We start from the raw sequence: 25,769 nt of genomic DNA, 5'->3' as shown, positions 1-25,769 counted from the left end.
GTTTTGAATATTTTCTTCATGTTCAGTTTTAATCAGAACAAAAGATAAAAGCAAAAAGCTGAAAGACACAAAACAGGTTTCATTTACCCATATTTATGTTTCTTTCACACATGCAGAGGATTTACAAATCCCTTTACCCAGCTCCAGGTGGTGTCATCGTGCTGAACAGCCTCATCGAACTCTTCTCCATCCTCTGACGATGTCATGATTCCATAACGTGTTTGATTTCCAGCTGCAGTTGTCTCAGCAGATGAGACGAGTCCACAAGTCTGCGCCCTTCGAGAACTTGTGTCTTCACTCTCCGAGCATGTAAAGTGTCTGACTATCAAGTGCGAGTGGACAGCGTCTTACTTGGGCCCACTAGTGAGAAACCTGAGACAGCCCAGGAGTGGTCATCATCCACCAGACCCTCTGACAGGCATCTGGGGAAGGGGACAACCTGTTCGGATTGTTTGACTGTGTTCGTCCGAGTGGACATCCTCAGTTACAAAGGATCACGCACCAATCAGACAGCACATTGCACTGGCACACAGGTCCCCCGGCTAAAAGATGCCCTACTGATTTTTTTTTTTTAATGTCGAAATATCTCGGTAGTTAAGCGAGAGAGACTGTGACACTTGCTGTTGGTGTCGACCTGGTTTTGTTGACCGTGATTGGGCCGTCACTGACATTCAAGCAAGACCACCTGTTGTATGGGGTGAAGTGCAGGTCTGTACCCAATCACTCTTCCAGTGAACACTGTAATTAATATGACAGTGCCATCACTGTTGCAGTGGTGACCTTTGGTAGATATTTGATAGACCAGCTGAGAGCCAGTGCCAACATCCACCTTCTTCAGTTTTAGACTGCACCGCCCTCCAGTGTTCAATAAAGGTAAACACATGAGGACTTGGAAATAAAGGACTAGAGATGCCTTCACTTGAGGCTTTTAAACTCTGACCTTACAAACCAATAAACTGACATCTTGGACGAGCAGGAAAAATATCACAAAACAAAAAAATAGAAGTGTTTTTACCTGAGCTTGTTGAATTTTAAGAGATACATGATTCTTACAGGACAGCATCACTAAGTACATGATAATTTTTTTAAATCATTTATAGACTATAATGCATTAACTGTAGATTGAACCACCCAACAGTACTATATAAAGTAGTTTCAATTGGCACATCCATAAACAACTACAGCACTAACAATGCACATTAACGGAATCCAGAAATATTATACATAATACTAAAAAAACATTACTTTTTATATTTAAAGTCAATTCTGCTGATAATACTTATGTAAACTACATCTACTGAAGTGGGGTTTTGAATGTAGGACATCTACTTATAATAATAGGATTATTATTATTATACTTACTATAATAATAATATAATAGGCTAATAATAGTTATAATACAGTACTTGTTAATTTTTGCTACGAGGCTGTGCTTTCTAGTCAGTGTATGTAAAACTCAAACTTCCCAGGAGCACCTGAAGGCAGCATGGTGTCATCTGTCGCGTATCGATCCGGCGAGCCGATTGTTAGCATCCGTGTCAGTATGGTGTCCGCGGCGTGTCAGAGTTTGTCCGTTGTTTCTGGCTAAAAAAAATATATAAAAAATAAAAAAAAGGGTACCCGGCATTTGGTGGCTTTCATGTTCCGCGCAGCGAACCTAAAAACCATCGGCAAAGCGGGAACTGGCTGGTAGGTTTGGTCCGTGACACATTGTTCACTTTCGTGAAGCATCCGGCTAAGGGAGCCGAAGCTAACTATGCTAAGTGGCTAGCAGCTTAGCTCTTCGGGGGAAAAAAAAAAAAAAATCAACAAAATCAGTGTTTTTTGTTTTTTTTGTCTGTTGTTAATTTATAAGAGAGAGAGAGAGTCGTTAAAACTAACCACGCGTTACTGCTGTGAATGTTGTTACGTAACAATAGTTAACTAGCTTTCGAGATAACACAGTTTCGGACGTTGTTGCGAACTTGGCTTAAAAAAACAACAACAACAACAACAAAAAACGTTGAGCTCCAGTCCTCCTCCTCCTCCTCCTCTTTCTCCACCTTCAGGCACTTTCGCCGGACGATGGACGAGCTGGTCCACGACCTGGTGTCGGCGCTGGAGGAGAGCTCGGAGCAAGCGGCCCGCGGCGGCTTCGGCGACGGGGGAGACCACGCGCTGGCGGTGGGCTGCCTGCTGAAGAGGCAGGCTCGGAAACGGAGGGGGAGGAAGCGACGGTCGGACAACCCGCATCCTCCGTGGGAGACCGGACACCTCAGCGAGGGCTCCGAGTCCAGCGTGGAGGAACATAAGGTGAGGAGGCCGTGATGTTTTATTTGGCTCTTGTGTATCTCCATCCATGCTGCTCTTTTCTCTCTCCGCTCTCATTGTTACGATGCAAAAAAAAAAAAAAAGTGACGCAACCTTTGTGTTTTAATGTTGTTTTCCTTTTTTTTTTTTTTTTTTTCCAATGCTGCCTTCATTACTGTGGAAATATAAATAATAAAAGCTATGAAGTTGAAATGCAGGATGTTTTTACTTTTCATGTATGCCTTAGTTGTGCCATAATTGAATGAAAAACACATGTTTAAAGAGCAATTATTCAGCTTTTCTTTTGTTTGTTTGTTTCTTTTTTTGCATTGTGGGATAAACACTAAACTGTGTGGTGTTTTGAAGAGGGGAACATATTTACTTTTAGATCCGAGTTTCCTCGATACGGTCCTGTTTAAATTTGTCAGTGTTGTATAAATCCTGCCTCACTCTGCTGTTGCTTTTATCCTAACTGACATACTTGAGTTTTTTCAAGTTTCTTAATTTAGCATCAGCACCTCAGTCTGGTATTCATCACGGCGGCATCTGTTGCAGGACTATCGTGCCAGTACAGGGGGCGTCTCTGCTGCCAACAGCCATGCCCGCGACAACAGCGACTCCGATGAACAACTTGGCCCCAAACGGCGGACCCCGCACACAGCCGACACGGGCCGAAACAAGCGGCCGCTTTGGCCGGACGACCCGGGCGTCCTGGGGTCGGCAGAGGGAACCCGCAGCCTCAGGCGGCGACGGAAGGTCAAACGCATGGCTGTCGACCCGCCCGTAGAGCCAGAGCCCCCGTCCCCCACCATGCTCGGGCCCCCGCCCGTGCCCAAAGCCCGCGTTGGCAGCAGGCCACATAGACTCGGTCCTAACGAGGGCAGGGGGCCCATGGAGCTCTGTGGAGGAGGCCCGGTAGGGTCAGGAGGAGGGAAGAACAGGGTGAAGAAGAGGAAGCTGGCCACCCACCGGCTGGGAGTGGAAGCTGCAGATGAAGGGGTGGTGGTGGAGAGTGAAGACCCCATCTCCTGTCCAATGGAAGGGGCCAAAGACAAGATGGAGTTGGAGGAGCAAAAGGGCTCGGATGAGGACATGAGTGACAGGTGGTTAGTGTTTTGACTTTTCTTTTTATTCTCTGTGACTCCAAAAGTTTCAACTCCTCTCGTCTCTGCTTCTTTATTCTGTTTTGATGTGTGTGTGTCTGCTCGTGTTTACATGCCACATAAAACTGGTGAACATTGATTTCTGTTGTTAAATTAAAATCAAAGCGTTTGTATAAAAAAAAAAAAAAAAAATTTTTTTTAAAAACCGTAAAATCAGAGCCATAGTTTTTGCGAGTTAACTTTTTTTTTTTTTTGTTATTGGCTGCTTTTTGATAAATAAAAAAAAAATTCATGAAATATCTTTAAATGATTGTTTTGATTTCCTTTTCTACCTCCTTTAGTGAGACCAGCAGTGTCAGTAACAGCAGTGACGGTGGCCTCTATACTAACGATGAGGGGAGGCAAGGTATGTACTCGGACATCTCTCCATTCATTTGTAGTATTGAACATTAGTGCACATATTGTACATACAGTATGCTGATATTAAGTAGACACAACTAATTTCTACATATCTTACTTCCCAGTACTTTAAAATATATATATATATATATATATATTCAACTCTTTGATAGCAAATAGCTGACAGTTTCTGTTTAACTGTAGGCGTGGTAGTAATTGTCCCACCTTTCTCGTGCGGTCACGTTTTCCATCATCTTTCGTCCAGGTGACGACGAACAGAGCGACTGGTTTTACGAGGGAGAGCCGGGGACCGGTCCGGGGCCCGGCGGCGCGTGTGGGATAGCCGGGGTGGTTCCCTGGTGGGAGCGGGACACGGGGTCAGAGGAGCTGGACCTAGCTGACCCGGTCTTCAACAGTATTCTCACCGGATCCTTTCCAATGATGAGCGCTGGTGCGCAGAGAGGTGGGCAGAGGGCGACGCTTGTATTTGGAGCGTGGGACTGAAATCAGATGACATAATAATGTAATGTAATGCTCAGTGAAAATGTACAGTCACGTCAATTCTGCATTGTTGTTGAAGGCTCACTCGTGGCCAGCCGGAGGCAAACGCTTCACACGGACACAAATCAAAGGCAGCGTTCAGCATTACGGCCATAAAGTGCTTTACGAAATAACGGGGCTTTGTTTGTAGCTTGCAGCACGAAGTAGAAACATGTATAGTCTTGTGCCTCTCATTGCTTAAAGCTACCTTAGCTCTCTCCGGCACTTGTATCTCGTTGGCCTCCATTTTTTTTAAGGACTACCCTCCTACCCCTCCTCCCCGAGTTTTGTTTTACCTGGTCACTCCTTGTTCACGCTTTGATCTCAGCCTGAGCTTACTGACCAAACTAAGGGAATCCTTTCGATACTCGCGTCCTGAGTTTGATCGCCGGTGCGCCCGTTGTTTCTGTGTTTATCAGGATTCCAGGCCAGGTTGAGTCGTCTCCATGGAAACCAGCCGGGGTCCGAGGCGGGGCTGCAGGGAAGCTCCAGTCAGGGCTTCAACGAACGACTGGGCAGACAAAACCAGGACCCCCATGAGTGAGTTCTTCTCTATTTTTTGTTTTGTTTTTTAATTGCTGTTCACTCTGACTGTTACTTGTTTGTTCATATTTGTTCTTGTAATTTTTGCAAGCACTTGAAGTCGCATTTTATTTTATGAAAGGTGCTTTTATGTGAAAAAAAAGAACAACAGTTGAGACAGAGAAAAGGATCTTTCTGTGAGCCGCAGTTTTCACCTAAAATCACTTTTTCTTTAATTGTGTTGTACATAAAAGAGAGATGGATTCAAATTTAAGATCACTATTAATTGCCATGATTTGGTATCAACACACTGTACAAGCAAAGAGAAACTAGAACATGGATCACAGCATACAACATATAGACTCATATTGATCAGACATTGAGTGACTGAATCGACTAGGCAGTGATATTGATTTACCGGTTGAACATTTGTCTTTGTTTTTGCATGAGTGCAGACGGATCAGTTAGAAGTATCAAACTGCTCTGATGTTCCTGCAGTCTAAATGTAAGCAAGGCTTTCCAAGATAAAAAAAAAAAAAAAAAGGTTCTCTGCTTTCTGTAAAAGTTCCTGTGGTGGACCAACAGTTCACTCTAAAACATTGTCATGATGGGAACGTGAGGCTTTAATCACACTATGTGTCCAACAGGCCTTGGTTTAGCTCGGGCTCAAGGAGAGAACATGGACAGGTGAGCAGCAGAGCTCCTTTTAGTCTCTTTTCAATGGACTGAAATTCAAAGTTCCGATTTTGGTGTGCTCTAAGACCACAGATGTTTTGTTGTGAGGATAACTTGCTGAGCGCTTCAGACATTAAGTATTGTTTTTCCTCCATTGCCACATCAGTTGCACTGGGACTCGCGGACAGACAGGGGGCATCGCAGGAGCTGCTCAGTAAAAACAGCCAGCAGGTGAGAACCACAGTTTATCTTCAAACACCTGTCATTTCTCACCAGAATTTAGATTAATTTAGTCTCGGCTGCCGTCTCGTCAACAAAAATCCCCCCCTCCCCCCCACTGTTGTTTTTACAGTGTTCAGTGCTATTTTTTTTATTTTATTTTTTTCAAAAGAACAGGGAAACTTCACGTGTTGTTATTTGAGATCAAACTAACGCTGCCACATTTCCGTGTCGCCTGGCTGGTTTCGCAGACAGACCAGCGGGCACCTCGGCTCTCTGTGTACTGGGGATGTCAAGCGGAGGCGAAAAGCAGCCCCCCTCGGTTCCACTGCACCCTCAGGTATTGGACGCACACCTAGCTGCACCTCACACACCATCTGGCACTTTTTACCAACTGCCTCTTTTATTATATTTCTGGCTCTCACTCGTTCTCCTCCTCCCCCCTCATGGCCGAGCTCACCGCGTCCGACAGTCTGCTGTCGTCCTCGCCTTCTGTCTCGCACATACACTCGCGTCAACACGAGGGATCCGAGATGAAATGTTTGTGTTTCGCACCATATTTTTTTTTTTTTTTTTTTTTTTAAACGGGTTAATTGGCAGCGGGGAATCTCTCATCCTTCATATTGCTCTCTCCCCCTCCTCCTCTGTCATTATTAAACCCTGCTTTAGCTCCTAACCCCTTTTCCTCCTAAGCTTTGTTGGACAAGAGTCAGTTGGCCAAGTCATGCTGTCACAGCAGAGATACTGGATTAGCTCTTAGCCAGTTACACTTGTGTCTCACAGCCTTGCCCCCCCCCAAAAAAAACAACCCCCCAAAAAAAAAACAAAAAAAAAAACACCCTCCTTACCTCTGGGCACAGTTGATACTTTTGGAAGGGCGAGGTAGCAAAGCCTAATGCTGTTAGGCCGAAGTCCCTTTATAAAATATTTAGGTTGAAGCCATGTCCCATTTTTGATTGTGATTTATGACTGAAATTGAATGCACAATGGAACTAATGGGAACCGCTGATACAAGATGGAGTTCGCTGTCAGTTGTGGATTTAAAAGTCACGTCTGTTGTGGCTCAGGTGGAAGCTCATTGTCTCTCTTTCACCCAACACACACACACACACACACACACACACACACACACACACACACACACACACACACACACACACACACACACACACACACACAGAGTTCTTCTTGGTTTAAATGACAGGAAATACAGGTCATTGTTCAAAGTGACCCAGTCAGTGACTTACTTGTAATTCTCAGGAACAGCCAGGTGGTAATAAGACTTAATGAGCATACTGACATTTTTGTATTCGTTTCCGTAAACAGCCGTGCAGCTTCTCGTCTGCGCTGCATACGAATTAAAGAGAGGATTACAAAGGGTAATAGGTCGTACTGTGTGACGGGACAGTGAGCTTCCAGGAACAGTGAGGACAAACCGTCCACAGTCTCTCAGACAGACATGGGTGTTCTTCCCCTCACTGGATCCATTTGTTCTTTGACTGGAAATGTGGATAAGTCAATTACATGGTTACGGTTATTCTAAGGCTGAACCAGCAGGGAGACAGAACGTCAAATATGTGGATCAAGAACAGGCATTTTAAGTTTGAAATAAATTGTAAGAGCAAACACTGTAACTAAGTCACAACTTCTATTAATAAGTGATCTGTTGACATTGTTTTATTGATCAATTAGGCCTATAGTCTTAAAAAGATGCATCAAAAGTTCCCAAAGACAATATTTTCAATTTTTGTTGACAAATTTCCCTGAATCACGCTTACAAGAATCTAAACTTGACAAAATCAGCAAATCCTCACATTTGATCAACTGAAAACAACAAAATTTCAACTATTTTACGTGAAATTACTTTGATTATTAAAGTACTTTTCAATGAATTTTCTGTTGGTCACCTAATAATGAAACCTTTTCTCTACTTACTGCGTTTAAATGCGGGTCTGTAAGGTTGCATACATTGTACTCTCTTCATATTGTATACAGTATGTCCTCCGTGTCCCCACTTTGAGCTTCACCAAGCGTGTATGTATGACGGGCGTATGCTACTTTACTGCTATGGCTTTGGACATTTATTAAGTACCGGTTGTGCCTGTCTTTTCGTGGCTCTCATGTCAAAGAGCTGATTTCCAGATCTCTGTTATAGCTGACAAATGCTAATTCGTGCCAACCCTAACATGAGCCACAGACTTGTACACAGAAAATGTCCTTCTTCTCTAACATGCAAACTCTCTTGTCAGGCGTGGTCGGGGAGAACGCGCCTCCCATCCCTGACTCGAACGCGGGGAGCCGCATGCTGCAGAGCATGGGCTGGAGCCCGGGGATGGGCCTGGGCCCCGAGGGGAGGGGCATCACCGAGCCCATCCGGGCCACTCAGAGACCCAAAGGCACAGGTTTAGGTTTCAACTGAACAACCTGCTATTTTTCTGGATTGTCAACCGGAAGCTGGCTGGGAGAAGACGACCGTGACAGAGATCATACTCTCCTCAGGGTGATTTAAAAAAAAAAAAAAAAAAAAATTTAAAAAAAAAGGTCCAGTATAATTCAGACGTGTGAGCTACAAGAAGGGAAGGAGCGACGCTTGTCATAGCAACTGAGTCTGATGAAAGAAAAAAACTTTCCCATATTGGGGAAACTGCAAGAAGCCAAGGATATCCTCACAGAGACCTGACATGTGAAGGTCGATGACAGGAAAGACTTCTTGCAAACATGTCCTCTCAAGAAACTCCATGTTGGAGAAAACTCATGACATTGAACCTCATGTCATGTCAGATTCTATAGATCTGAGGTGACTGTAATACACCGAGCAGTCCGCCGATGATGACTGCAGTTTGTTTTCAGTCAGCGAATGGTGAGTGAATTAATGAGAAATATTTCCAATATTCCACACGTTTTTTTTTTTAATAAAAGGTCTGAGACGGCCGTACCTCAACATTCATTTTAGGTTCCTTTTACTGTAATGAAGACGTGTTGACGTGGGCGAGGAGATCTGGATGTTTTTATTGTTCATTTTAATGGAAGATCATCAGAATGTTTTTATCTCTCCAAAAAACAAAAACAAAGATAAAATCTCCAACTCCAGTTTTCCCTTCATTTAGCACCACTACATGCATGTGCAGCTGCTGCTGACGTTTACTAGAAAAAAAACAACCAGATTTGTACAAATGGGTCCTACCAAGTCCAAGTTTATTGTCCTGCAATATTATTTAGTTTTGTTTTTTTAAACATTGTTGCTGCAGACTGCCAGCCTGGCTCCACCTGACTGTTGCTCTGAGCTTCAGTTTTGGTCAACCACTCTGAAAGGCCGACCAATCACCAACCAGCGAGCGTGGCTAAAGGCAAAATAGTTCCAACTGTGGCGACAGCGGTGGAGTTTCAGCTCGCAACGTATGTCATTAAAGGCTGCTCCCAATAGTTTCAAAGTTAACCAAGAGGTCTGCGCTCATTAGGATGCAATGACTGGAAATAGACTGATAATACCAGGCAAGCAGACTTTAGCCAACTGTGACCACCGTGCTCACCGACTTTATACACAGTATGTGATGAAACTGCAGGTTACGATCATTGTGTTGTTACAGAATTTCAAAATAGCAGGGACGCTTCTGTTATAATACACCATTTAAAGGTCCAACATGCACGCCGGCGTTTCCCTTGATTTGCTTTGAGTAGATCTTTTCTCAGGACTGTAGCTGACGTCCAATCAGACACACGTGAAAACACCCGAGATTCATCAGAGGAACAATAGATTTTTAACGATTAGTTGTGGACCCATATCTGTTCACCCAAATGTGATGTTACGAGTTATGGCGACTGAGTAATATAGCTTTGTTAGCTTCTTGGCCAGCTATAGTACATTTATGTGAATGTAAGATTGGAAATGCACTGAAGTGCAGCTGAAAATATAAAATAGTGGATCAGAAATATTGCAACAAGTTGTACTGCAAGAAGTATTTTTTTTCCTCTAAAAAGATGAGCTTTTAACCAAGGTGCATCAAAAGAAAGTTTTTTTTTTTTCTTGCTCTTAGCCCACAAGGCCAATTAAAAGAAATGTGAACAGAAAACGTGTATTAAACATGCAGACTGTCAAAAACTCTGTGGTGTTATTGTCCTCTCTGAGGCAAATTTTTCCATTTTTGGTTCATCAGGTGGTCTAAAGCGAAAGATCTTTTCAGAAGTCATCCAGTGCTGGACTATTGAGGGCGATACCTAAAAGAGTCATATTAACTGAAAAAAAGCAGAGCCAACATCTCACTTTTCAAAATAATATTTTTTAAATCCTACTAAACAGATTTGTATCCCCCCCCCAAAAAACAAAAAAAACAAACATTAAATATTAATAAAAGACAAACCAGGAAATGACCATTTTCTCTAAAATAAAGCTGCAAATGGAGTCCGAACGATACTGGAGTTTTGGGACATATACCGATAATCGAGAGGAAAAAAGTTCTAATATAATGTGCACTTGACATTCAGTATATGTAAATGTATATATTTTTTCAGACTTCAAATATGTAATGGAGGCAGGACATTTTACAGTCAATTGTCCACATTAACATCAGTGCACTGTCACTGAACTTCACCGGGAAATTAATATCAATAATTAGAAATAACGTGCACACAAATAGAACAATTTCTAATAAATCAAGCCTCTTTTTCTGCATTATGATTTGTACAACTAAATCCTGCGTATATCAAGCTAAAATCTTCGACAACACTGATATGTGCCGTGATACTCCAATAACGGCCGGGCCGACACATCACCAAGGCTCGAACAGCAAATACCTCATCATCAGGTCTGTATTAATTAAATGCATATCATCTTTGTTAGCAGAGCATGTAAAGTGGTTTTTTTTTTTTGTGTGTGTTATTCCCACAATATCAACAACACTGCCATTGAGCTTTTGACAATTAAAACAACCGGCCAACATTTTGATATTGATCGTTTAAATTTGATAATTAAAAGAAACGCGGTGAAGAGAAATCGGCGTCGGCGCTCTTTGATGGACTAATTGTGAGCTGATGATGTCATTTTTGAAACGACCTCAGAGATCTCAAACATTCACACACACACACACACACACACATGCTGGTTCGCCTGTGATCTATCAGGCTGTCTCGTAGTGTTTCACGGCAGCCCGTGTGAGGCTTCTTTATATCTCGCGCTCTGTGGTCACTTAATCGCTCTATAAAATACAGCTGCAACATTTCACGTCCACGCTTGAGTGAAGCCGGTTCCACTTTCAGGCTCCTCGCTCTGATCCGTCAGTTAAAACGGACAAGCAGGAGAACTTTCTGGTCTGCTTGTTGGGTTTTTTTGTGTGTTTTTTTTGTGTTTTTGACGCGGCACACTCGCAGGACAGCCTTTTCGCACAGAACCGCTCGGAAGCGCGTGCCCTCTAAATATTCCCAACAACTATCAACACATGCATCACATTCACATGCTGACTCAACATCGCTGAAATATGATGCTCCCTCTGTCTCCCTCCCTCACTCATTTCTCTCCCATCTTTTGCGAGGCTGCAATAGAAATCCCCTCCTCCTGTATCTATGGGAATACAGGAGCGCTGTGTGTCCTCTACCCTCCCTTTCTACTCACCACCTCCCTCTGCATATAAGGGAACGCTGGCTGTGTCCTCCTCCATCACCCCCCACCCCCACCCCAAACAGTCTGCTGCCCCCCCCCCCCCCTCCCTCCTGCTTCTCTTAGACACACTTTTCTGTCTGACACACTCTCTCAGGACTCCCCTGTGAGCAAGCGAGGCAGGTACGTAGGTAAACTCAGCACTGGATCAGAGTGAGACGCTGAGAGGAGAGAAAGAGGGAGAGGGGGAATGTGTGTGTGTGTGTGTTGGACTGTGTGTGTGTGTGTGTGTGTGTGTGTGTGTGTGTGTGCGCTGCTGCATCGCTGAGCTACAGAGACCGGAGGCGAGGAGAGCTAGAGCGTTTGTCCTTGAGACTGACTGACTGACTGACTGACTGCAGCTGTGGAGCGGAGGACCAGCGAGCCAGCCAGCCGGCCAGTGGATGAAACTGACAGTGAGTACTGAGCAAAAGCAAAAAAAAAAAAAAAAACGACAAGAGAAAAGGAAGAAGTAGATGCAGGCTGCTTTTAATTGCACCAAATGGGCCGATGTGTTTTTTTGTTGTTGTTTTGTTCTTGTCTGCTTAGAAACAGTCCAGTGTGTGTGTGTGTATGTGCGTGTACGTGTGTGTGTGTGTGTGTGTGTGTGTGTGTGTGTGTGTGTGTGTGTGTGTGTGTGTGTGTGTGTGTGTGTGTGTGTGTGTGTGTACGTGTGTGTGCGTTTGTGTGCCTGACCAGGTGAAGGTCTACTCTGATCCCAGGTGAACTCATCTCAGGCTTTTTATTGGCTCCCATCAATACTTGCTCTTAACCCTGCAGGACTTTATGAACAGTTCAATGAATTGTTCAGCGTGTCTGCAGCAGCATCCACTGTTTCTTTGTGCGTGTGTGTGCATGTGCGTGTGTGTGTGTGTGTGTGTGTGTGTGTGTGTGTGTGTGTGTGTGTGTGTGTGTGTGTGTGTGTGTGTGCGTTTGGGAGGGGGTGGGGAGGTGAGAGATCAAGAAAGATGTCAGTAAACATTACATTACTGGACATCTGTCCGGCTCCCTCTCCTTTCTCAGTGCTCCTGTTGACAGATCGATAGTTATGCATCTATAATTGGAAGTCATCATTTATGGCCACCCACCAAAGCGAGTCATTATCATGTGTAATCTTGCAGAAAATTACATTTTGACTGGTGTACCTTGGCGTGGCCGGGAATCAGCGGACCGTGCCGAGCGGGCTAACCGGCCGAGGCGTTGACCGGAAGGTGGGGTCACTGCAAGAGCACCCCCACAACCCCCCCCCCCCCCCCTGAAGAAAAGGGGGTAGTGGAGGGAAAGGAGGAAAGGGGGGATTTAATTTGCTTTAAAGCAGAAACATCCGAGATAGCACACCTGGATAAATCTGTGTGATCAGATGATGAAGGACAGGATGGAAACACAGTGAGAAGAGGGTTTAAAAGACACAGCGAGGTGGAGGAATCAGAGGGAGAGAGGCGAGCGCTGGCATTAGCTCTCCGCGGTGCGAGACTGTCAAGAGATGAGACCGGCTCACCTGTGGAGCTGCTGACAGATTGTGTTAGGCGGGTTCACGGGGTGGCGAGATGGACGGGTAGATAGAGAGAAAGCCAGAAGGTGAATACATAAAGCTGTGGTAGACTTCTTTTTTTTTTTTTTTTTTAAACCCAACATGACAGCAGCTTGTTTTGTCTCCGTGTGTTTTGTGTTGATCTGTTTGTTGTGCTGACATTGAGCCCCCGAGGGCTAAATTTGCCACCTGTGGAGATAAAAGTGATATGATGAGATGGACTGCATGCTACTTGTGTGTGTGTGTGTGTGTGTGTGTGTGTGTGTGTGTGTGTGTGTGTGTGTGTGTGTGTGTGTGTGTGTGTGTGTGTGTGTGTGTGTGTGTGGGCATGTGAAAGTGGTTATAATACTTCCTGACATCAGCAGTAGATGTGTGTGTGTGTGTGTGTGTGTGTGTGTGTGTGTGTGTGTGTGTGTGTGTGTGTGTGTGTGTGTGTGTGTGTGTGTGTGTGTGTGTGTGTGGGGTGCTGACTCCCAGGATTCGGTGTGTGTTGGACCCGCATCAGTAGCTCCTCATATGAGGCAGGTCTGGGAACCAGGTGTGTGTGAGTGTGTATGAGTGTGTATAAGGCAGGGGGGGGTGAATTAAGTTGTAAAAAAGCTCCAGCGGCAGAAGTAGTGCTCGTATTCAGGAGTGAAAGTACCAACAACATAGTGAAACTAAATTAAAACTACTCCATTACGTATGAATTATTCTGCATTTAAAAACTAGAAGCAAAAAAAAAAATCTCCCTTGTGACTGAAGTATGATTGTATATAATTATACTGTTTGTGCTGCAGCAGCATTTTTCCTGTTGTTGGCTTAGCTGGAGCTAATGAGTACTTTACTTTACAGTTTAGTAACATAGTCAGTGGTTCTCAAATCTGGGGGTCAGGCCTCTCCGAAGGATCACGAGATAACTATGAGAGGCTGTGAGTTGGTTAATAAGATAGGTGAGGAGTTTTGCATAAATTTGCATTAATATCTACTTTGGTGCAGTGTTGGATAATTTGACCTCTTTGAGGCATGATGTTTTGTTAGAGCGCCTAACAACTCACAAACGTGTGGCAGCAACTCCACTCTGCTGTTTAAAAAAAAAAAAAAACAGGTCAAAGGTCAGTGTGTCTGAATGCAAAGTGTAAAGTAGCTGTCAAATGCTCTTGATTTCCTCCAGGAGAGGTCAAAATTAGCAGCGAATGAAAGTACAAGCAGCGGTACTGCAATAAATATACATACAATTTCTGTAATGAGCGTTACAGTATGCGCAATATCTAGTTCCCTCTGTCCATCGAGTTTTAAGTTGGATAAAGATCGCCAGAAATCCAGAGGAAAAGGGGAAGAAACATGAGAATCAACACCAAAGGGGTGGCAGTGAGACAGACAGACAGACAGACAGACAGGATGATCATATTAGATTAATGAAATCTAAAATCCAAATGCACCGAGCCTCCTCTCCAGACGCCGAAAGAGGACAGACTACACAGGACTCAAGGACATCATTTACACAGAAGAGACAAAAGATGTTCTCTCCTCCCTTTTTCCATTTTCATTCCAAACCGCACAGAGGAGGTTAACCAGATGCCAGAAACTGACCAGTTAATCCGATACCGCTTGTTGAGAATATGAAGGGTGCTTGCTGTGGTAATCCACATTATGCTGTTAGGAGAGGCTTGCTTACATAATCACAGTAAGAACCTCCAATTTGGCAGAAGACAGCATGGCGTGACGGCGGGACGGGGGAAGCGGTGACACGCACGCTCAATAATCGGGGTCAACTGCAGTCGCATCGTACTTCCTTTCAAACTGCTGTTACGTGATCGTACCTGATCAAACTTGTGGTCAGATCAAGGAAATATTCTGGAAAGTAAATGTCAAAGAGATTCCTCCACTAGGGGGCAATGCAGGCAAGTTATTAGGGTTTGTAAACCAATAGCAGGAGGCTGCATTTGAGCAATTGTTCTATGTCTCACACATTCATAAGACGATCTTAAATTAGTCCTAATGAAATCCTGCCTGCCCGAAAGCCTTTCCTGTGCATATATGTTTCCCAGCGCTGACTCACTTCCTCCCCTGTGGGACTGTTGGATCGCCAGATGAGTGAAAACCAATTGAAGACCATTGACTCGCTGAGGATAGCAGCAGCAGGTCCAGCTAGCTCTAAAGGATATTTCTATGGTTACGTTGCTTTAAGCGTTCTCCCAGAGGCTTTCTAAGGTTTCTGGGAATGTGTGTGTGTGTGTGTGTGTGTGTGTGTGTGTGTGTGTGTGTGTGTGTGTGTGTGTGTGTGTGTGTGTGTGTGTGTGTGTGACCTTTGATCCCTGTACAGTTTACCACAGATCAATATGGTGTAAAACTGATCCTACAGCTCAAGTGCTCATCTGTCAATCAATCCGTCATTTTGTATATAATTTCCCTCCCATCCATCTATTTGCAGACATCGAACCGTGAAGCCCGTAGAAGCTCTCTAGTTTTACGTGACCGGACATGTTTTATTTGTTCCAGTTTCTTTCCTGTGTCTCCGTCCTTTTTTAAGAGTCAGAGAGGTTCTGTCGGTTCAGCGGGACAGCGGTGTTTGCACACAGTGTCAATAGTCTTTCCCAGTGTCTCAGTAATTGATGGATGACTGTGAGTCAGATATAAACTAAGCAGATTACACTCACTAGATCCGAGGCCTGATGCTAATGTGTGTGATGGGGGTTGGAGTTGCAGAGTGACTGTCCAGTTTTGGAAGTCAATGCGACAGCTGTCCCCGGAGGCTGAGATTTGGTGGCTGTGAGTTTAGGGATGAGGAGAAAGAGGGTGAACACACACACACACACACACACACACACACACACACACACACACACACACACACACACACACACACACACACACACACACACACACACACACACACACACACACGCTGTGCCCGTTTTAGGCGTACCTTTCCTTTTCTTCAGAGGAAAAAGCTGGATGCTTCTGGTGTGTGGGGGGTCAATAGCTGGCAGCTGGGTGCTCCGTTACAGGCAGAGTATCTCCGGAGCAGCTATCGAACTCCTGTCTTCGGTTCAGGCTCGGCAGTATAAAAATATTTTTGATGTTTAACTGCAGCCACGCGAGTTCGGTTTCATTTGCTGCATTTTGCTTCTTTTTTTTTTTTTTCTTTTTTTCTTCCCCCTGTGTGCTGTCTTTACTGCATTTTGCTTCCGTTCACGTCGTCCTGTTTGTTGAGTTCACTTGTCAGTCAGATTCTGTGATTTTGTCTTTTTTTTTGTTGTTCATTTGGAGTTGACATGGTTTTACAAAAAGCACTCGAGGCTAATATTTCCACTGAATCATCGAAGCTGCCTTTTTTTGCTTTTACTAAAGACATCCAAAAGAACATAGTGTGTGCCAGTAACTCTAAAATACCTTTAATTTACAATCTGATGGATTTTTGTTCTACTGTTTCTTGTTCCTTACTGACAGACATACAGTACACGCCACTAACAATACAGTATTTTCTATATGCTAACACCTGCTAATGGCCTATATCTTCACTGATAATTTAATGGTTTAGTTCTTTTATGTTAAATACCTCAAAATGTATTGTGCAGTCTAAATTGGATAATTAATGTGTCCACTGATAGAAAATTAATTGCCAACAACAATAGAAGAAGATTACGAGTCTACAGCCATGCTAGAGTCCCCATAGAAAATATTTAAGTAATGCAGATTGTGTGTGTGTGTGTGTGTGTGTGTGTGTGTGTGTGTGTGTGTGTGTGTGTGTGTGTGTGTGTGTGTGTGTGTGTGTGTGTGTGTGTGTGTGTGTGTGTATGTGTGTGTGTGAGGGATATTACTCAGTACATGCCTACATCATACATATGTTACATACATTATTACACCTGTGTTGACTCTTTGAGCAGTGAAACATTATGAGTCATTATGAGTGAATCAGATGAAACATCAGAAACAAGAACAGCCGAGGTCAAAACGAAACAAATGTACAGTTTGGACAAAATTCAATTTTGACTGAAGATGGCCCTCGGTGAAAAGTTAGGGGTTCTCCAGATATATTACTGTTCATCCTGTGGGAACAAAGGAAACATCAGAGAAACAATTGGACCACACTTTCCTGAAAACCATCCGGTGATTGTAGAGATATTTTAGATTTGTCAAAAGACGCACTGACATTGCAATTCACAGACACATACTGCGGCTCAGCATGGCTCAAAATTTGATAAATGATTTGCCATGAAAATGGTCACTGCTTGCAGCCCCACCCCATTATTTGGACTAATTCATTCTAACTCTTATATCAGCCGAATGAGTTTAATGAGTGCAACATCTTATCAGTCTGAATCTCTCTTTATATTTCCTTCAAAAACAGCAACTGCAAAGTGAAACAAAAATCCTTTGTTCGGTGGCACACGGTCATTAGGTAAGTATAAAAAATAAAAAAATAAAAAAAATAAAAATACAATACATAAGAGTATTATTTCTTTCAAGTGGTTCTTTTGATTCAAGTGTGCCCTACTATTGATGCCACTCAGCTGGTGCCAAAGAAAACATCAACCGCTGATGAAAATGATTCATCTGTGTTCAATTTCAACCTTGTACTTGGTTTCTGTGTGATTATATAAAATGAAGAATCCACTGATAGGAGCCACCAAAGTAAAAGCCACTGAACAGATAAGAGCCACTCCACTTTAATGTTAATGCCGAGTTTCCTAAATGGTTTATAAAAGATAATTTCTTGGTGTAGATAATTCTTCACGTGAGATTTGATATGATATCACTGTGGCTGATATGAAGTTATCTTCCATTAGAAATCACACTCTCTTGATCTTTTAAGGGTTTCTTCTTGGTACTTTCTCTTTGTGTTTACATGTGTTTGTGTGCACATGCTTGTTTACACATGTAGTGTGTCTGTGTGCGAGGCTGTTTTAATGTGTGTGTTTCTGTTGTCTGGGTGTTTCATGCGGTGCATAATAAGATAAAGTCCACTCCATGCAGTCTGCTGTCTGGCCTTTATCTGAGCAACAGATTAGCGCAGGTCATTTCATTCCTGTGGAGATTGGCTCAGGGCGGGGTGAGCTCAGGATTCTCGCACGACATCAGGGCGATCAGACGGGTCGAGGTCGTGAGACTTACTGAGTACCAAACTCCTTAAGACATCTGTAGAGTTTTGAAGCCACAGCATTGTTTAAAACGGAAGTGTTTTTACCTTTGAACCATCAGGATGGGATGCTGCGCGTTCCACACCTGTCCTTTGCAATGATGGAAAACACTCCCCATGCTCTGCAGATCCCAGAGGAAACTTACTGTGTCATATATTGATTCTGACAGAACTGGAACAATGTGGTTAAACATCCCACAGTATGCTGCAATACACCAGATCCTAGATCAGATTTGAGCAGTTTGACTTTGTGGGACCTCAGGGTGCACCATCACGATGTGAATCTCACCCGTTATTGTTCAACAAGGCTCATGGGTGAATCTCTGTCTCTGAACATAACCAGACTGCCAGGCTGCGGTCTGCGTGTACAAATGTGTGTTTGTGTGTCTCCACAGAGAGGATTCTGGTTGACCTGGTCTTGGACAGGTCGCGTCACGTGTGTTTTTGTCTTTTAAGTGGATCAGGATGTAGTTATCACAGGTTGCATAAAGGTCAACTAACCCTGAGCTACTTAGTGTAACTTCACTCTCTAAGAAGAAATGAGAGAATTCATTAGAACAGAAGTTCCCAAGCCTAAAAAAAAAAATACAACACAGCATTTTACACCAAACCAAATTTACCTACAATTCTCTTCATAAAATAAAATGCACAGATTTTACTACTCAGTAGGCTGAATAAAAAAAAACATAAGGCTACAATTTTGAAATCAAAGGATATATTTACATCTTTTGCTAAAAGTGGCGCCACTCAGCTGTCGATTGCGCTTCGGCATTGAATGGTCAGATTGACTTTCAGGTCCTACGTTGTCACCAACATATCGGCTGATCTTTCGATCTTGAATCCATTTCCACTCATTCTGCTTCCTCAAATCAAGGACTGAAGAGTCTGACTCCAACTGTGTCAAGTTAATGTTAGCATTATGCTATGTCCAACGTGAAATATTACTTCTACAATATTTAAGATTTTAGATTTTTTTTTTTTTTTTTTTTATTTAAACGACGTCATGATAATGTGATGTGTATTTGTAATAACTGTTGTCTGTAATGTTGTCTGTATCAGAACATTGATTAGCAGTATTACCATCATCTTTATTAATTAGTGATATCATTTCATTCATGTTATACAGAATTAAAAAAGGTCCCTTATTACAGAAAATTTTAAGAATGTGCTGTTAATTTGTTGTTTGTTTGTTTTAAGAGTGCCAGGCACGACTTTAGTGCGCCTCTCATTCTGTGTGTACGTGTGCTTTGTGACTGGAAGGTGAAAAGCATCACATTAGGCATGCAGCCATAGCTGATATAGCTCAGACAACAGTGCTGTAGGAGCAGTAAGTCAGTTAAGCCTGAAGATGTGTTTGTCTGTGTGGATGTCCATATGTTTGTTCGTACAGCATCTGTGTGAAGAGCTGTTCATGTTACGCGCATGTTGTGACAACAGAGGACATTCTTCAGCTCAGCATTTACACATTATTTCGCCTGACGAGCGCCACCTATGAAGTGAAAGTGATCTGATTATACGCAGCTAATTCTTATTTTCAATATTTATTGGTTTCTTGATTAGAATTTTGAATTCATCTGTGAAATGTTTGCAAAAATGCTCATCGCAATTTACCAGATTCCAAAATGACAACTTTAGATGGCTTGTTTGGCAGATATTTAATTCAGTGTCATATAAAACAACCTATTTTTGACGTTGACAAACTTGAACCGGCAAATCTTTTGCAAGTTTTACTTGATAAATGACTTAAACTTCACTAAAACTAATCTATTAATTGATAAAGGGTTAAGGCTCAGTGATTTTACTGCAATGAACCAATTTACTTTGTGTCTTTTAGTTATACTTATACTTACCTGCAAAGCAATTTAGATCATGTACCAAATCAACTTGATCTTAAATTTGAATTCATAAGGATCTTGCAAACGTGCTGTAGTTGGACTTATTTCCTTTTCTCATATTTATCCAACTGAATGTACAAACTTAGAAGCAGGTCATGTTTAATATCAAATAGTATGACTTGGATTGCTAATAAGTGAAAACCTGCACTCCCATGTCAAACTTTTTCTGACACTAAAACCTGTTAAATACTCCAAACAGCCTCTAGTCACATCCACCCACTCCGGTGGCTCTCATAGGCTCAGAAGACAGCCAATCAGCCGTCAGCTTAACACTCTGGGGGGAAGGCCATTCAAATTGTGTGGCTGGGTGTTCATGAGGGCCGGTTTTGCTTGGAGACCCTTGTCACACACAGCCACTAGTCACAACAGTCAGGACTTCAAAGGCAGCCAGGGGCTGTTGGCGAGAAGTGTGAGTGACGGGAAGACGGACGAGGGGACAATGAGAAGAGCTGAGAGTGTGATCCAACAGAGGAGAGGGCAGTAGATGGAGACAAAGTTTGGAGGCAGAATATAGAGGAAGTGTCAAACAGTGCAGTGAGAGATACAGTTGATAAAGAAAAAAAAAAAAAAATCTATCGAGCAGAAAGGACAAAAGAGATCAGGAGGAGGAGACAGACGGAGACAGGGCAGAACATTTTCTCCTCTTCGGAGTATGCTGGCAGAGTGCACATGGATTTAGTCGACCTCTACCTCCCAGAGTGCTTCACCTACCACTCTGACACAGAGTAAGTACTTTCTCACTCCACGATGACCCCACAGAACTTAAAGTATGTGCTCTTCGAATTGTACAAATGTCGTGCAGGTGTAAATAGAGCTAACAGTGTGTTTATGCAACACTGACTCAGAGCTTCTTCATGACAGTGACGGATGCAGGATGATGTGGGACATGATGTATTGTCATGTCTCAGATGTGTAATGTAGCATATCTTTATTATACCTCAGAGAATCCGAGTCATTCTTAAAACAAATGTGCAGCTGAAATAAACCTCAAATTATTTATTGCAAAAGAGAATTAGAGTGTGAAAATCAGTAGGAAAGATTTTTTTTGTGCTGAAGCTTCATAACTATTCACTCTACCGTCAAAGAAAAGGATTTCTACAATATTTTCTCATCTGGTTGTTCCAATACAGTATCATTGTTTCTTTTAGAGGAATGCGTCCACATCCACATGAACATTTATAACTGTACTTATCTTCCTTTAAATGAGGTCAGTGTACGTATTTGCTTTTATATACAAGTTATTTCATCCCTAAAATCTCTTCTAGTTCTTGCTGATAAACCTTTTTTTTTTCATTAGCAGCCAATCAAAAAGTATATATTTTTTTAATTCATAGATGATTCATTAGGTCTATAAAATGTCAGACAGCAGCCATGATTGCTCATCACACTTTTCATGTTGCAATGACATAAGTAGAAAAGCAGCACATTTTCTCAATTTATAATATGAAACTACATTTGATTGACTGATCAGTTAACTGACTCGTTGTTTCAGCTTTACTGAGGTGTGATGAGAACAGATTTACATAAATAACAGTCAAAGTTTCTGGGAAGTGTAGGAAGTGAAGTTTTCCCAGGTGTTTGTTTGCACTGGTTGTCATTGTTCAGGCTGTTTGTTTGCTGATAGCGATGGTAAGTGGGTAAGACCCGTTTGGAGGAAACTAGTGAGAGAAGCCGGTGTGAGAGAAAGAGAGCAGCCTGTGTCGTCTAAAGCTGGTGAAAATCTTCCCCAGCAGACACGAACAAAGCAACAGAAAGCCTTGGCAAAAGATGTGCCAAGCAGCTGTTTGATTGCCCGCAGACTGCTTTTTGATTGCCTCTCTTTGCTGTAATCATAAAAAAAAAAAAAAAAAAAAAAAAAATCATGTTCATTATCATCACTGCTGCGCTTTTATCAGCTGAGGCATAATCAGTTTGTGCCGAGAAAGAACACATCTCAGGGAGCATCTCGGGGCTGAAATTAACTTTCCCCGGCAAAGAAAGATAAAAGAGAACAGACAGACAGAGGACGAGCAGACATGTGGACGCACAGGTCGGCTGGCTGACGAGTGAAACGAGCAGGCAGATAAAGAAGTGACGATGACGGCCACAGATGATCCTCATGTATGGCACACTATCCGAGTTTCCAGAGCCTGCGGGTCCAAGCTCCAGCCACGGGCACCTCATCTCCCAGCCTCCTATCCAAAGCCTGACTAAGGCTCTTACGGCTGGCTGGGGGTGCCACTGATCCCTGCTCATCTCTGGCTCATTAGTAAAAACAGAAAAGAAAAGAAAAGAAAAAAAACACTACTGAGACCCCACTGACCTCAATCACTACTCCTCAGGGTTGGGGGGGGGGGGGGCTAAAAGGTTCGTCAACAGGCCCTCAAAAGTATTTGGCTTTTTGTGATATTAGAATCTCAGTCGGCTCACAGTTTATTTTTTACTTCCTCGTAGATTTGGTTGGTTTTACTCCTTTTATTTTCTGTATTTCCTTCCCTCCCTGTTTCCCTCCCTGTCTCCTTCATGCGGTGGGTCATTGTCTGCATTATGACTCTGCTCATTTGAAAGTAAGTGTTGCCCTCTCTATTCTTTCAACCCCCCCCCCAGGTTAATGAGCCACAGGACTGCCCCTTCTCTTTCTGTCCCTCCCCAGCTTTTTCACACTCCCTGTCAGTCTGCCTCTCTTGTAATTTCTTCCCGCCTCTCTTCTTCTTCTTCTTCTTCTTCTCCTTCTTCTTCTTCTCCTTTTTGTCTGCTCGTCGTTTCACCCCGCATTTTATACGTTGTTGCCAAAGTGCAATTAAGAGTTGTTTTGGATACTGGCACACAAAAGGAGGAAGGTATGATAACTTTGAATGCGCAGATGCATGTTCTGATTTATCCCTGCTGCACGGGGCTGCGGCGACCGTCTTTCTGATGGGCTTTTATGTGGCCTTGTAGCTCAGTAATGTGTCAGAGTGAATATCACATCACATCTGATCACCCCACTCCGATGGCATTTCATTAAGAAAGCAAAAATGCTAACAACCCATCCCCCTTCTCTTCCACCTCCTCCCCGTGATAGTTTATAATGGGGAAAATGTAATGTAATGTAATGTAATGTAATGAGGGCAAAGTGTAATTCGCTCTGTACCTGTCAAGAGACTTGACAGCACATTATGGACACCTGTGAGGGATAGTTGCCGAGTTGTTTTTAAGGGGAAACTGAAATCTATTCGCTGTAATGTTTTTATAGACTTCAAAGTGGATTGGAAACATTGGGAGATGTGGGGGGGGCAGAATGGTGGGGCAAAATTGCATCAGAGTCGTAAGAGTCGAGTTGTAACTTGAAGCTAAAGAGAGATTATTTCAGGGTTTAAGAGCAAGACCGGGTCAACAAAAATATCTTAAGTTTAAGTTTCCAAAGCAGCTGATAATCAATATTTTCTAATCTTAACTACAGATCTGATATGTGTAATTTGAAGAGAGAGCAACCCACGGAGGAACCCCCATATCTCCACAGAGCATTTTAGCATCTTTAAGCGGATTGTTTTGGTTTTTATGACTTTCAACTTTACCATTTCAGTTCACTCTCTCATCAATGTAATTTTCAGCCACAGAAATCACAGGTAAAACCTCGCTGCGCTATCTGTTCAGCGGTGGAGCATTTAGCAGCAAAAGAGGAAGATATTTCCCTCAGCAGTTGGTGGAGACCAAAGCAGAGCCGAATGAAGGGTGAATATTGGACTTTAACTTGTTTGGTGACCAGAAACAGGATCACAAATTACTGCTAATGTTGCTGTATTGGTTGGATGTGTAAATAGACAAACATTAGCTTCCATGTTTTCTGCGATGTGGCCAAAAAAAAAACAATAGAACTTCTACGGGCAGCTGTACAAGCACTTTAACAAACATGATCAAAACATGTCTAATGAAAAGTCAACTCAGTAAAAAGTTTTGGTCCTTGACAGTTATTGATGCTGTCTGCTATGAATAGCCTATATTTTATCCGCACCAACAACAACAAAAAAAGCATTGAGGTTTGATACCCAGCCCCATTTAAGACAGTTACAGTTGCTTAGAGGCTGTTTCTATTTGGCTATTTCCAATCCAGACATCTGGCCTGTCAGGGAGCGGATCAAAAGTGGTCAGCTTCAGGCAGACTTGTTTCCACCTTGCATCAACATGAGCCCTGGGTGACCACTTGAGGTCAAACCTCACTTCCCCCGCTGTTTATGCAAATGAACACGTAGGCTACGTCACGAAATATACAAGTAAATAAGCACAAGAACAGAAACCTAAACACCACAACCCCAATGGCTCGGGTCAGATTAATTCATTGATCCAGCGCGTCTCCGCTGCGGTGGATCAAAGGGGGCGGGGCCTCATACAGCTGTGGGGCTGATGTGTGCCGGAAATTACAGGATATCAACTACAAGACAAACAGATGCACGAGAAGAGGAGTTTAAACTACGGGTAGGCTCATTCATGCGCCGTGTGTTACAAAATGCAGGGCTGTGACGTATTTCACGTTAGTAAATGTCTGAATACTGAAGTTTCTAAATCTAATTCACAGCCTGAAACGTTCGGATCCTTGGATTAATTCATTATTAATTAATGATTGATCCACAGCGCGCTTCCGCCGCGTCTCTCCCACCGCTGTGGATGATGTGTGTCGGAACTAACAGGATATTAACTAAAAGGAAGAAAAAAAAAAAAAGATAAACCCAGAGGAGGCTTTGGTGAAACTAGCGTCATGTGTTTTAATTCACTAATCAGCTGCTTTATGACGTCAGTTTGCAGTAAGTTTCTCCTGCTGTCAGTCGGCTACAGTTCAGATGCACTCAGAAGAACCACACAGGAGATTACATAAAATTAAAAGAAGAGCAGGCAGAGATCAGATCAGGTGAAAGACTGAATGGAGAAAAATAATAATAATAATACAAATAAAAAAACTAAGGAACCTGCTGTAACGTGACGGTAACTCACCGGAGCACCGGGTCAGATACCAACACGGGAACGTGCAGCTGCATTTAATTTTTTTTTTTTTATTGATATTCAGTGGACGTCAGTTGAGTATAGTCTTATAATGCCTCCTCAGGTCGCATTGTGTGTCCACTGCTGCACGAATGTGGACACACAATGCGCGCCGGGCCACCTCTGACTGTGGCCTGGACTGACCGGACCCCAATGCTTCTTGGGTGTGTTTCCACCTGTACATTTTTTTTTTTTATGGCCACTTGCGGTCAGACATTACGTCCGGATTGAAATTGAACTATAGAACTTTAGTTCCTATGGAACCGTTGGCTCTTTTGGTTTCTCCACTCTTACTGTGCATCGCTGTGTGTGTCCTCATGGGCTCGTAGAGGGGTCAGTCGCGCGTGGCCACGGATTACTCAGTGGGTGGTTAGGAGCAGCCCGTCTTTTTGCCTACCAAATAATCTGTGTTCGGTAGAAGACTGATTTACATGGCAGGAAACAGACGGACCTGGACATCAACCGCACATGACCGAGAGCAGAGAGGGAGAGAGCGTCTGCACAGTCACTGCGTGTGTGCGTGTGTGTGTGTGTTTCACAGCAATGTGGAGGCGGGGAGGCAGAAAGAGAGAAAGGAGGGAGGTTGTTTTTTTTGTTTTTTTTTTAAAGTTCCCCTGGCGACAAACAGTTGCATGAAAGTATGTGTTTGGGTGTTTATGAAGACACGTGCTTTAAAATGTGTCTATACATTTGTGTGCAGGGGACCTCTGGCATGTTCCCTGAAGTGTAGTGGGAGACTGTCTAAGCTTTTTATTTTTAAATCCACGCATAAACATCGGACGCCACAATGTGAGTGTGTTTTCAGGATGTGTGTGTGTGTGTGTGTGTGCGTGTGCGTGTGAAGATCACA

The 25,769-nt window shown here is 43.1% G+C and overlaps 2 protein-coding genes across 8 annotated transcripts in view; both read left to right on the top strand.

Annotated features, from left to right (window-relative positions):
- Positions 1-1,497: 1,497 nt before the first annotated feature.
- gpatch2 (G patch domain containing 2) lies at positions 1,498-9,846 on the top strand. 5 transcript variants are annotated; one of them, XM_069723827.1, is made up of 10 exons: positions 1,498-1,689; positions 2,049-2,292; positions 2,845-3,392; positions 3,734-3,798; positions 4,057-4,254; positions 4,751-4,871; positions 5,501-5,540; positions 5,695-5,759; positions 5,999-6,087; positions 7,997-9,846. In XM_069723827.1, exons 1-10 carry the CDS (start codon positions 1,640-1,642, stop codon positions 8,164-8,166), a joined length of 1,590 nt encoding a protein of 529 aa, XP_069579928.1. In that variant the 5' UTR covers positions 1,498-1,639; the 3' UTR covers positions 8,167-9,846. The 5 variants fall into 5 exon arrangements, with proteins under 5 accessions (XP_069579928.1, XP_069579927.1, XP_069579929.1 ...); XM_069723826.1 differs by having other exon boundaries at positions 2,845-3,395; XM_069723828.1 differs by lacking the exon at positions 5,999-6,087 and having other exon boundaries at positions 2,845-3,395; positions 7,997-8,128.
- A 1,639-nt stretch (positions 9,847-11,485) lies between these two features.
- The window catches only part of LOC138636042 (estrogen-related receptor gamma-like), a 31,865-nt gene continuing 17,581 nt past the window's right edge, over positions 11,486-25,769 (top strand). For 2 of the 3 annotated variants that reach the window (XM_069723845.1, XM_069723844.1), the window contains exon 1: positions 20,155-20,649. In XM_069723845.1, coding sequence (XP_069579946.1) covers positions 20,594-20,649 — 56 coding nt within the window. In that variant the 5' untranslated portion in view covers positions 20,155-20,593. Of the gene's footprint in view, positions 11,793-20,154; positions 20,650-25,769 lie in introns of those variants that run through there. The other variant, XM_069723846.1, reaches the window with a different exon arrangement.

The sequence above is a fragment of the Brachyistius frenatus genome, unplaced genomic scaffold (assembly GCF_029030835.1).
Source record: "Brachyistius frenatus isolate BFR_SWC_R1_liver_20210118 unplaced genomic scaffold, ASM2903083v1 Contig_347, whole genome shotgun sequence".
NCBI classification, from domain to species: domain Eukaryota; kingdom Metazoa; phylum Chordata; class Actinopteri; family Embiotocidae; genus Brachyistius; species Brachyistius frenatus.
Note: the sequence above shows the minus strand (reverse complement) of the source record. Positions and strands in the feature narration are given on the sequence as shown.